The 13,776-nt window shown below is 34.8% G+C and overlaps 1 protein-coding gene across 1 annotated transcript; it reads right to left on the bottom strand.

Moving 5' to 3' along the window:
• Positions 1 to 10,977: 10,977 nt before the first annotated feature.
• On the bottom strand, positions 10,978 to 13,346 carry LOC127083077 (lysine histidine transporter 2). The gene is made up of 7 exons (XM_051023304.1): positions 13,109 to 13,346; positions 12,617 to 13,000; positions 12,121 to 12,514; positions 11,900 to 12,005; positions 11,730 to 11,821; positions 11,579 to 11,647; positions 10,978 to 11,262 (listed from the first exon to the last, which is right to left on the bottom strand). Exons 1-7 carry the CDS (start codon positions 13,300 to 13,302, stop codon positions 11,164 to 11,166), a joined length of 1,338 nt encoding a protein of 445 aa, XP_050879261.1. The 5' UTR covers positions 13,303 to 13,346; the 3' UTR covers positions 10,978 to 11,163.
• Positions 13,347 to 13,776: the final 430 nt, after the last annotated feature.

Genomic DNA, 13,776 nt, shown 5'->3' with positions numbered 1-13,776 from the left:
AGGAGGTGGTTGTTGCCTAACAATCGGAGCAGATGGGGCCCTAAAGGGATTCCCCATTCTTAATTCGGTTCAGAGCATTGCAGTTCTGATTCTTTAATCATTTGCCAAATGACTTCAAAACTACACCAAATTTCTTGTTGTTGTTTAAAACAACAAATACTTTTCTTTTTGATCTTATCTCTGAGATTTTTCTTCAACTCGACGGCGAATAATCAAACTCCCGGTTAAAAATTCTTTTGTCTTATGGTGAAGCAAAATTTTTAAAACATTAAAACTATGAGGTACTTTGTCAATAATAAAAGAAATTTGAAATTGTTCATCTAAATACATACCTTCAGTGATGTTCTGATAAGCAATCTCTTGAAATTCGTAGCATTGAGTCTCCACAGACCTTTCATCTTTACCATTTGATACTTGAGGTAACGGCTAACAACATGCTTCTTTTTCAGAGTCTTCCAACCATGTTTTGCAGTATCGTATCTACTGTAATCATACAGATCATCTACGAGTATATTCAAAATATAATTTTGTAGAGATTATAATTCTCTTTCTATATGGTGATTTCTTTCCTAAGGTGTAAAACATTCACAATAGATTCAACAATTTTAGCATTTCCATTTGAATCCACATGGTTCTTACCATTAGTTTGTTCGGTTGATCCAGAAGGCGCAACAGGAATATCCTCAATCAGAACGTTGGCAGCATTCTTTGAAGTGAAAACCCTCAAACTTGAATGGTTTGTCAAAAAAAGTGACCCCATTATTACCAATAATTTCTTCGGTAGCCATGGTAGTTTTGAAACGTCTTAAAATTCTTGTTTCATGATTTTGAAATTTAGCCGCAAAATAAATTACTGGATCGAGTTGCGGACCAAGTCGCTCTCTTTAAGACATTTCACAACACTGTCCAAAATTATGCAAAGTAGTCGAACTACCGTACTACCTCTAGGATAAAACAACATAGTTCTATATTGTACAATCACTATGGCAAAAATGACTTTTAACAGCGCATCTTAGACAGCGCTTTTAAAAGAAAGCGCTGTCTAAGGTTAAAATTAAAATAAAGCGCTGAAAATGTTCCAAGAAAATAATGAAAGCGCTGTCTAAGGGGGGGTCTTAGACAGCGCTTTTAAAAAGCGCTGTCTAAGACCCCCCCTTAGACAGCGCTTTTAGAAAGCGCTTTTAAATATAGACCTTAGACAGCGCTTTTGATAAAGCGCTGTCTAAAGTCTTTAAATTTTAAAAAAAAATTAAAACCAAAAGCGCTGTCTAAGGGGGGGTTTAGAAAGCGCTTTTGGAAAGCGCTGTCTAAGGCATACCTTAGAAAGCGCTTTCCACAAAAGCGTTGTCTAAGGCCTAATTAAAATAAAATTTCAGGATTGTATTTTCGTTCTCAGTACGTATTTTTGTTTTCCCTCTTCTTCACTCACCTCTCAGACACCCAAAACACATTTTTTCAGCGCAACGTTCGAAAACCCTATTCACCTCCGCCGTCACCCAAACAAGCGACCGCCGCCGTTTCCGCCACCGTTTCCGCCACCGCACTCCTCATCTCAACAATCTCAACAATCTCAACAATCTCAACCCTATTTTGTGTGTACTGTATTCCATTGTTTTACACTGTTCCTGTTTTACCTGCAATGTTCCATTGTTTACTGTATGTTTTAATATCATTATATATTGTTCAGGCCAACGCCAAGGCAAAGTTTGACGAAACTGTTGAAGCACATATAAAACCGGGCATCGATTCCAAGCGAACAGAACTGGTATGTTTCAAGATACTTCTTTTTATTTTTTATTGTTTTTCTTGTGTTTGTGTGTTTTTTCTGAGCATATAAAATGCATGTACTCAGGTGGCATATAAGATGTTTTTCTTTGTCTGTACTATATATATTTATATACTCACCAATGCCTACTACAACCCGTATGATTACTCTTTACAGGAAAAAATGACTCAAAAACACATGAATTTGTAAGAATATGTTACTGTTTGCTCAGAATTGTTGCATCATACTAGTAACTCTTGCACCCGTTCAAAACTTAGGGGATTTGTACCTATGTTCATGCATTATTAGAAGAGTTTGAGAGAGTAATAATAGCACCAAAAAATTCAACTAAAACAGACAAATTAATAGTTATAGTCTTAGGTTTTTGCTTGTAAATCATGATTTGTCGGTAATACACTCCAAAATATAATGGTTGTTTGTTGTTGCTCATGTGGGGGCAGGGACTAACTAGGGATTGTTCTGGGTAGAAGTAGTACTCCATGTGTCAAATATTAAATGATTTATTTATAAAGATTGAAAATATATGGAAATTTAGTTAAGAGTAAAGAAGATCAGTTAGTATTTTATTTTACAATAAAATATTTTTATAAGTAAGTTGCTTATTATTGAATGGACCTTGATTGACTGCAGTTAACAAAACAAAATATAACAGTCAAAAATAATAATTATTCAATTTAGATATAATGTTTTAAATAAAATCTCTACTTTTGAATTATGTATTAAGTATTAAAGTTGGTATATTGGCGTATCGGATACGTTATTGAAGTTTATATTAACATTGGTTATGTATAGGTTTTTGAAGTTTAAAATGAATTAAAGCTTATAATTGTTAGGATATTCAAAGATACTACCTTAGCTTATAATTGTATGGATTAATTGTTTACTTTAATAAGTAGGAAAACCATGGATAAAACATGGATCTGTGCCGATCGAATGACCAAAGAGTACGAGAGTGGGGTTTTGGAATTCGTTAAGTATGCTGTTCAACACGCTGAAAACCCCAGACGAATGCATTGTCCTTGCTTGCGTTGTTGTTATATTGGTAAGGTTGACGCACATGGATTGAAATCACATTTGCTGAGGCATGGAATTGATCAAAGTTATCGGTGCTGGATATTTCATGGTGAGAAAATTAACGAGAATGTTGAATCGAGTGGAAAAAGTAATACGACCTATGCTTCATACGACAAAGACACGGAAACATACGATTGTGATCGAGTTGAAGAGATTGTAGAAGCACTGGAAGAAGATCTTCATGATTGTCCTGAAATGTTTGAGAGGATGGTAAGCGATGCAGAGAAACCGTTGTACAACGGTTGCACTAAATTCTCAAGACTTTCTGCGGTATTAAAGTTGTACAACTTAAAGGCGGGCAATGGATGGTCGGATAAAAGTTTCACAGAGTTGTTGGCCCTTATGAGAGAAATGCTACCGGATGATAATGTTCTTCCTAATCGAACCTATGAGGCAAAAAAAATGTTGTGCTCTATTGGCATGAGCTATGATAAGATACATGCTTGTCCTAACGATTGCATTTTGTTTCGTAACGAATATGCAATGTTAACTGAGTGCCCTAAATGCGGTTTGTCTCGATATAAGAAAAGATTATCTCCCGCAAAAGTCTTATGGTATTTTCCGATAATTCCGAGATTTAGGCGCATGTTTCGTAGTGAAACCGATGCAAGACATCTTACTTGGCATGCAGATGAAAGAATTATTGATGGAAAGTATCGGCATCCGGCTGATTCACCACAGTGGTCGAAGATTGATAATGATTATCCTGAGTTTGGATCAGAAGCAAGAAACCTTCGATTGGCATTATCTACTGATGGAATGAACCCACATGGTCTTCAAAGTATCTCACATACCACATGGCCTGTGATTCTTATGATTTATAACCTACCTCCGTGGCTATGTATGAAGCGTAAGTACATGATGTTATCTCTGTTAATCTCTGGTCCTAAACAACCAGGGAATGACATAGACGTATACTTGACACCTCTGATCGAAGATTTAAAGATTTTGTGGGAGAACGGTGTGGAGGTTTATGATGGATATAGGAAAGAAAGTTTCAATTTGAGGGCGATGTTATTTGGCACAATTAATGATTTTCCAGCATACGGGAATCTATCTGGGTATAGTATTAAAGGTCAACGTGCGTGTCCTGTTTGTGAAGACGGAACCGATACGATTCGATTAGAACTTTGCCAGAAGAATGTGTTTCTCGGTCATCGTAAATTCTTACATTCTAAACATCACTACCGTGGGTGGAGAAAAGCATTCAATGGAGACACCGAACATCGTAGAGCTCCACCCGCATTGTCAGGTGAACAAGTTTTTGAAAAGGTGAAAGATGTGCGTACTGAGTTTGGCAAGCCTTTTGCACATAAGATTGTGAAAGGTGGGTGGAAGAAAAGGTCGATATTTTTTGAATTGCCATATTGGAAGTCTTTGTACGTGAGACATTTTCTCGATGTTATGCATATTGAAAAAAACGTATTTGAAAGTGTTATCGGTACATTACTCAATATAAAAGGCAAGTCTAAGGATGGCCTTAAAGCAAGGGAGGACATGTTAAAAATGGGAATGAGAACTGAATTAGCACCCGTGAAGAAAGGAAGACGAACATATCTACCACCTGCTGCTTTTACTTTATCTAGAAAGGAGAAAAAAATTTTGTGTAAGTCTCTGAGTGAAGTTAAGGTTCCAGAAGGATACTCATCTGATATCAGAAGACTTGTTTCTATGAAAGACCTCAAGTTGAAGAATTTGAAGACACATGATTGCCATGTTATAATGGAACATTTTCTACCGATAGGTATACGTTCTATTTTGCCAGAAAAAGTAAGAAGTGCCATAACTAAATTGTGTTTTTTCTTTAGGTCAATTTGTAGTAAGGTGATCGATCCCGAGATCTTACCAACACTACAAAAAGAGATTGTAATTACCTTGTGTGAGCTTGAAATGTATTTTCCTCCGTCTTTTTTTGACATAATGGTTCATTTAGTTGTTCATCTTGTGAAAGAGACACAGTTGTGTGGACCAGCTTATATGAGATGGATGTACCCTGCTGAACGGTATATGAAAATATTAAAAGGGTACGTGAAATCCCGAAGTCGACCAGAGGGTTGTATTGTTGAACGATACATTGTTGAAGAAGCTATTGAGTTTTGTACTGAATATTTGTCTAACGTTCAATCGATTGGACTCCCCAGAGCTCAGATTTTCGACAAAATGGAAGGTAAAAAATTAATTGGGAATAAAATTGTGACAATATCAAGGGATGAACGGGATCAAGTTCATTTGTATGTTCTGCACAATAATAATGAGGTTGAGCCATATGTTGAAATGCACAAGGATGTACTCCGAAGGTTAAATCCGAACAGAAATGAAAATTGGATAGTTATAGAGCACAATCAAAGTTTCATACAATGGTTGAAGGATCATATTTATTTGAAGCGCTCTTCAGATCCTTCTTCGGTAACAGAAAGGTTGAGATGTTTGGCATATGGTCCAAGTTTGCATGTGTTTTCTCATAGCGCGTATTCAATTAATGGATACACATTTTATACCAAAGAACAAGATGATAAGAGTACTATGCAAAATAGTGGTGTCATCGTGCTAGCTGAAGCAATGCATATATCAAGTATGAAGGACTTAAACCCCAAATATGCAAATTTGTCATATTTTGGAGTTATTGAGCACATTTGGGTGTTTGATTACGAGAAGTTTCAGATTCCCATCTTTGGTTGCAAGTGGGTGAATAGTAGTGGCATACGAATGGATAAGTCTGGATTTTTGCAAATTGATCTTACTAGGGTGGGGTACAAAGATGAACCTTTTATTCTAGCATCTCAAGCTAAACAAGTGTTCTATGTGAATGACCCGAAGAGTACAAAATGGTCTATAGTGCTTTTCTCTAACAAAGTGACTGATGATAGCGGTGTCGATCAATGTGATATTGATGTTGAGAATGAGTCATGCATTAGACGGAATGAGTTGAATAGAAATGATGAAGTTGAGGATCTTATACCGGATGAGTCATATATAAGAAACGATCATAATGAGGGAATTTGGATCAATTCATCCGTACGCATTGCTAAGAAACAAGTGATTAATATTCCAACAAAGAAAAGAAAGAGATGTTAGTGACTTAGGTAAATTATCCATGGTTTCTTTATTTATTTATTTTCATTTGTTTTGATTATAAGTTATATGTGATAATGCATGATTTCATTATATTTTTGTTTTCAATTGCTTTGATTATAAGTTATATCTGATAATGCATGATTTCTTTATTTTTTTGTTTTCAATTGCTTTGATTATAAGTTATATTTGATATTTGATGGTTTCCTTGGTTTATTACAGGTTAGACATGGCTGATGACCAACATGAGGAAGTTAGTAAAGTATCCGCGGAAGAAGAAATTCGAAGAGGCATCACAGTAATGCGAAGGGTGGTCCAAGGAAGATCTCGAGGCATCATACTAGATGTCTCTTGGAACAACCAGGGACAACTTATAGAACCTAATGGGCATACCTTAACTAGTTTCATCGGTGCACTAGTAAGGAATGAAATTCCCATTACATGTGATGATTGGAGAAATAAAGAGTTGAAAGACTCCAAAGAAAAAATTTGGAGTGAGATAAAGGTACAATCATTTGGCCCTTAATTATACGGTATCAATTATGTTTTTTCAATTACCGATACTAACTATCAATCTGTATGTTTTTCTTAGCGATGTTTTAACATCGAAGAAGAAAGAAGAGGGTTTTGTATGAAATTGGCCGGAAAGCTTCTTAGAGGGTTTCAGACATTTTTATCATCCAAGTTCCTTAAGGATGCGGATGGTAATTTTGTGGATGCGGAGCTTCCTAGAAAATATGAAAGTTTGATATCGGCTGAAGAATGGGAAGCTTTCAAATCCAAAAGACAAGACCCGACTTTTCAAAGAATAAGTGCTACAAATCGGGAAAGAGCATCAAGTCCCGCATATCCGTACCGAAAAGGACGTGTCGGATATGGACGCTTAGAACAATCCATGGTAAGTATTTATAAATTGCGAAAACAAATTTGTTCATCATATATTAGTTTTATCTGATCAAATTGTATGACTTAATGTGTAGCTGCAGAAGGAGGAAAGTTCAGAAACATCTCTTCCTGCACATGTTTTGTGGAAGGAAGCCCGTGTGGGCAAATCTGGAGTTCCTCAAGAAGAAGTTTTAAACGTATACCAGAAATGTGTAAGTATAACATTTTTTCATTAATTGAATAACATTTTTATACACAAATATTTGACAAGTATACGGTATTCATCTGATTTTTCAGGAGGAGCTATCTCAGTCTCTATCTCCCGATGATACTAAGAGCATACTTAGTCGGGCATTAGATGTCCCTGAGTATTCTGGTCGGGTGAGGGGTAAGGGATTTGGAGTCACTCCGACCTCCCTCGGTGTTAAAAAAGGAAAGGCTCCTAGTAATCGGGAGCTTCATGCAAGATTGGAAGCCATGCAAGCTGAGCTTGATGCATTGAGGAGAGAAAGAGAGGCTAGCGCCTCAACGGTATACAGAGATGCTTCGGACAAAAACAGTATCAACTGTACCTTTCAGCCGAACATTCCAGAGGTAATTACATATAATTGTCTTAAAATGAACTATTTGCTTAAATTATGTATTTGACATATATACACATTAACGATTTCTTGTTATTATTGGTTTTAGGGCATTTCCCATTGTCAGCTGTATTTGGCGTCACCATACTATCGGATGGTTGGCAAGGGAAAAGTGCATAACGTTAGCGGAGTATTACTCCACACTAGAGAGCTCCCTGCTGGATGTTTGAAGGTATCAGTTGATATTGCAGTTGAGCCGAATGCAGCATTACCATATCCTAGCGATGATTCAGATGCAACAACGGTGCACGAAGCAGTAGGTTCGTTTGTTGCATGGCCGACAAACCTCATATGCGTAGGATATGAGGTATGCTTAAAACTTATGTTAACTTTAATGTGTATATTCAAAGTTTAAAATTTATGCTTAAAATTTTACTTACATATTTTCCTTGGTTATGTTAAATAGACTCCCACAAAATCCAAATCAAAAGAAAATGAGGTTAGCAATGCCTCCGCACAACAAAAAAAAGAGGTTAGCAACGCCTCCGCACAGGTAAAAAGTTCTGGTGCTAAGAAGACCGTAGCTAGGAAAAAACCTACCACCAAGTATAGGTCGTGCCTCAGGACATTTCTAGAGATGACCGATATACCGGCCGGAGGTGTTCGGACTATACATATGGAGGAAGGGATTTTCGGCTTTGATCACGACCAAATGATTGGTAATGAAGACTTCATGCAAGTTTTTGGTCATGAAGAAATCGGCGTCAACGTTGTCAATACATATATTAGGTAAATCCGGTCTACTTTGTTTTATTAATTAAACAACTTATGTTAATGATGTTTACTTTATGTTAATCCGGTTTACTTTATGTTTCAAAAGAGGTGTTAATGATGTTTTTATATTAGGTTTTTGTATGACAAATTGATGCGCCCCAATGATTTGGACGAGTCATTCAGATTCTTAGCACCCGCGAGCGTCAACTTAGGTTTAATCTTAAGTAGACCGCATACCGTGACGGAGTATGTTCTTCGGATCCTCATGGACAATAAAGATGCGGAGAAGTTGTTTTTTATACCGTTTAATACCGGGTTAGCATTTCATTCTAAATTCATCTATTATAATTATTTTCCAAGTTACCATCTAACATTTGCCTAATCATTACAGTGGACATTGGTTGTTGCTCGCAATCAATCCTATCCGAGAAATTGTGTATTATCTTGACTCGTTAGGAAATGATTGGACAACATACCCGGATATGAAGGACCTAATTGACACGTAAGTGAGAATGTTCAAAATTTTTCTTAGTTTATGTGAATTGTTCTAATTGCTTCATTTTTATTTTATTAGCGTCCTACAAGCTTTTCGGGCCCAACGAGATATCCAAACCTCAAGGAGGAGCGCCAACCGCATTACATGGATTAAAGTGGCGGTATATTTTTAATTACCACATTTTTTATTATATTAGTGATGACACTTGATAAAACTTAGGATTTATAATCCATATTTTTTTTTCATGTAGTGTCCTCAACAACGTAATCAAATAGATTGCGGGTATTTCGTGTTGAGGTTTATGCGGGATACTCTTGCTTTGGGCCGATTAGTGATTCCCACCGATGTATGTATTTCTAACTTATGAGTTATTTTTATATTTACACATATCTCATATAATTAAATAGTTGGAATTAATTCAAAATATGTTATATTATTATGTAGTACTTTGAGGAATTCAAGTGTGCATTTTATACAAAGGATCAAGTGGACGAAATCAAAGAGGAGTGGTGTCAATTCATGATAGAGCTCAAAGTTTTTTCATAAATTTGTGTAATTAATGTGTACATTTGTAGTATATGTAATGACTTGTAAATGTGTACATAAATTTGTATATATTTTGATACATTTAAGGCAAAATTGGTTTGAATTGGTATATATATATATTTGTTAGCCAAAAATTGTTAGAAAAAAGGCCAAAATGGCATGTATAAAATGTGATAACTGTCTGTCAAAATCTGGTTGAAAACAGGTAGAAATTCTGGTTTATAAACCTGGAAAAAATGTGGTTTAAAACAAAAGCTTCAAAAATTTTCGTATACATTAGACAGCGCTTTTGGAAAAAGCGCTGTCTAAAGGGGGGATTAGAAAGCGCTTTAGGCAAAAGCGCTGTCTAAGGGGGGGGGCTTAGACAGCGCTTCTTGAAAAGCGCTGTCTAAGCCCCCCCCCCTTAGACAACGCTTTTGCCTTAAGCGCTGTCTAAGGTATACCTAAAAAAATTAAAATAGGGGGGGCTTAGACAGCGCTTTTTGAAAAGCGCTGTCTAAGCCCCCCCCTTAGACAGCGCTTTGGCCAAAAGCGCTGTCTAAGGTATACCTAAAAAAATTAAAATAGGAGGGTCTTAGAAAGCGCTTTTGGCCAAAGCGCTGTCTAAGGGGGGGGGGGGGGGGGGGGCTAAGACAGCGCTTTTAAGATTTCAAAAAGCGCTGTCTAAACCTTTAGCAGCGGAGGTTTAGACAGCGCTTTAAAGCGCTGTCTAAGGCCAAAAAAAGCGCTGTCTAAGGTCTTGTTTGGCGTAGTGAATTACTACTTGTACGGTAGATAATCGATGTAGAAATACATCCTTTGATGTTACAAAGACCATTCATATATGATATAAATACCACTCGTAGTATCTGGTATAACGATCGATAGTAAGAATCTCTCAAACCAAGAAAAATCTCAATAATTCTCGAAAAAGAATTCAATAATGGTCATTTGAATAATTCTTTAAAGATAATCCAAAAATTATATTTTATAATTTCTCAACTCAAACGAAGAGAAATTAACTTAATTCTCTAAAGAGAATTCAAGAAAATACATGAAAAATTCAACGAGTAGAAAGAAATGGAGAGAAGTTGGCGCTTTGACAATTCACAAGACGCAGAGCTATGAGATTGAGGAAGGAAAAACTCAAAATAAATTTTTGATGTATTTTGGAGTGAAACAGGGAATCTCCTTATATAATGAAGTGATGAAAGAAAAACTCAAAATAAGTTTTTTTTGTGTATTTTAGAATGAAAGACGGGATTTTCTTATATAATAAAGTGATGAAGAAAATATATTTCACCTAAACAATATGTGATTAAAGAATTTTTTCAATTAACACATAATATACGACTTAACTTAAAGAATTTTTTCAAATTCATCTTTTTATATTTGAATATTGACATAATATTTCAATAATTTAAGTTGATCATTATTTCTTATAATATAATGTCTAATATATACGTTGTTATCCTTAATGTTTTATAAAGGGAACAACAGTATATCATACATAATCATAAATAATGTCATAAAAAGACAATTTTGTTTTCACTTAATGGTCCATTTTATTATGATATTTGATTGTTTGTTAAATTTAAACTATTTTTATTTTTATTATTATATTTTCAATTTACAGATCTCCGTGCATGTTACACGGGTGTCGATATTAGTAGCATATTTTCACATTTGAACTAATAACATACGAATAATGGCATAATAATGCTAATCATCACTGTACAAATTTATTATTAAGGTAAAGTGTCGTTACAATTCAAGTAGCAGCTGAATCTCACCCACACTATGAAACTAGCGTCGGTATGATAATAATAATTTTAAAACCATATAAATTTCTATCGCATTATTATAACACATATATGCGATAGCTTTGTACTGTACAACACCATCTTCTGAATGCATTATCCACTTGTACTTAGTTTCAGTGAGAGAAGTTGATGTTTTGTTCTCATAATTTATGAGAAGAACTTGTAGTGCCCGGATTGTACGATGATATTCCTCATAGCACCAATTGAGGATAGTATCATTAATAAGACTCCAATGACAATGCATGTCTAAAATTGATAAAAGAGACAAGCAACAAAATGAAATAAAGAATCATCCTATATGAATAAGAACACTTTAAATGATATTCCATTCGTTACTTATTATAGTCAAATTTTAAAATTTTAAATTCATTGAATAAGATATCTAGATATTAGATGCATAATATATTCAATAAATTAAAAAATTAAAATTTATTTATAATAAAGAATGGAGCGGGTATAATATATTCTGAAACAAAATAGCAGTATAAAAAATAATTTAATAGTTGATCTATATGGTCTAAAACTTAAACCATATATATCTATACCGAAGTAAATAACATACCACATTGATTGTCCAAGACAAGCCATATTTCTTGGGTTTCTTGAGTTTAAGCCAGATGATACAAGGCAACTGCAAGAATGATAGATACAATCAGAAATAAAGTAATTTACGATAATACTTTGAAACATTACTGAAAAAAGGCTTTACTTACAAAGTAAGTTGTTGGGGCAAATGCGAACCCTCCTAGAAATCCAAGAAGTGAACCGAAGAAAGGGATGCATATGCCAATGAACATGGTCAATGCTGCAAAATAGGATTCAAAAGTTAACTACATACCAATGCATTCATCCATATTATCAACAAGTAAAGTATACAACATACCAACATATATAGTGCGAACTGAAAATCGGAGTGCAAAAGAAGGTGGAAAATGCAATTTCTTAACCATGAGAGTTTCAATCATGTCAAACACCGGCATTGCAAATACCTGTTTTTTACACACATAAAAGAGTATCATGGCTTAGTGGTGCAACATGAAAGTTATAAACTAAGATCAAAATTGTAGTTACGTCTTAAAATAGCATCAAATTGAATGAAATCACCTGATAGCCTCCAATAACATGGACAACAACGAACAAGTTAGCAGCAGCAATGAGCCAAGCAGGTTTTTCTAGTGTGATAAGGATGTTATCGTCAACAGAGTTACCAAACATATAGTATCCAATGATTGCAACTGGGAAGTAGCAGAATGCAACTCCTAGATATGCCCAAATAACTCCTTTCCACATGGGTTTCTTGGAAGGTACTTCACGGGTTGATGGCATAGTTGCTTGGATTTCTAGAACCACATTGTGACCTGCATAAGCAAATGCTACATCTCCCAATGCAGAAAGGAAGTTGAATACCTTATCAACGGTGGCAGTTGATCTAGGTCCATAGTCCACATTTGGCACAACCCCATTTTTAACCGAAGCAGCCCATGCTATGGTTGAGTATCTGAGAAACACGATAAACAGTTATTTGAGTCTATCAATATAACAAATGATGTATCAAAATTACAAAAAAACATATAAAAAACAATGAATTTTGATTACTTACGTCAAAGACATAGCTGCTGCACTCATAGATATAATAGAAAGGGAGTTGAAGTTAGGGCATTGAGCAATAACAAAGTTGACAGAAGCAAAAATAATAATCCAATACGATGTTTTGATATCTCTACAATCAGGACAAAGAGTGTCATGAATTTTCTTCAATGATTTACCACCAGTGACCATATACACAATACATGTGCCAGCTTCAACAATAACTTGCTGTGGAACCACAATCCAAAGGCCCAATTTCTCTCCAAAGGCTTCTTGTCCCAATTCATGATACCTATCAAGTCTTTTTCCAGGTATCATTTCATGCATCTCAACCATTTGCCATAGAGTATACAATGTAATCACCCATGATAGAATAAGAATGGTAACTCCAGGTCCCCTATTATTTGATACCAAATATGTAATAATGAGTTAATAATCACAATCTAATGCATTCGTGAATAGATAAAAAAAGTGTCTTATAATTAATTAATGTATATAAATTTACCAGCCCATATTAGACATAGCATATGGAAGACTTAGAACACCAGCACCAACCATGGCTGTTAGATTATGAAAAGCTGAATACCACCATTTGGCCTTTCTAGAAGCAGTTACAGGAAGCCAATCATCAATAGCCTTTTGTTTGAGGTCAACATTACAATTTTCTTCATGCTGCCATTTTTCATTATCTATACCCATATCTATTCTTGTTGATCACCTTAAAGTAAGATTGTACAGACAAACTGTAAGTATGATTAATGTATATTTTTCTAATATCTGAATTAATAATAATATTTATTTTTCATGAAAAAGATAATTAATTTTATTTATATAAGAGAGGAGGAGTATTTATAATTAGAAAAGGGTTTTACGTGTTGTTATTATACTTTGGTTACATGTTTGTTTCATTAGGTGGAAAGTTGTTTTAATTGACATTATGAAGTCAGTTTATAATTGTTTTGTTAAACCAGGAAAGCTATAATCTAAATTTAGCTAAATTTACTTACTAAAAATAGACATACTGGTGGAAAAAACTTCAACTCTCGTCTCTCATTCACATATTTTAAAACAAGAAAAAAGAGAAATATCTAAGGAGCTAAAGCATTACAATACTTGTTAACTGCATTTGAGGTTAAAAAAAAATAAAAAAAACTTTTTAAAATGACTTTGGTG

Source organism: Lathyrus oleraceus, chromosome 5 (assembly GCF_024323335.1).
Source record: "Lathyrus oleraceus cultivar Zhongwan6 chromosome 5, CAAS_Psat_ZW6_1.0, whole genome shotgun sequence".
In the NCBI taxonomy this organism is placed as follows: Eukaryota; Viridiplantae; Streptophyta; class Magnoliopsida; order Fabales; family Fabaceae; genus Lathyrus; species Lathyrus oleraceus.
The sequence above is the reverse complement of the archived record's forward strand: the minus strand, read 5'-3'. Positions and strand labels throughout refer to the sequence as shown.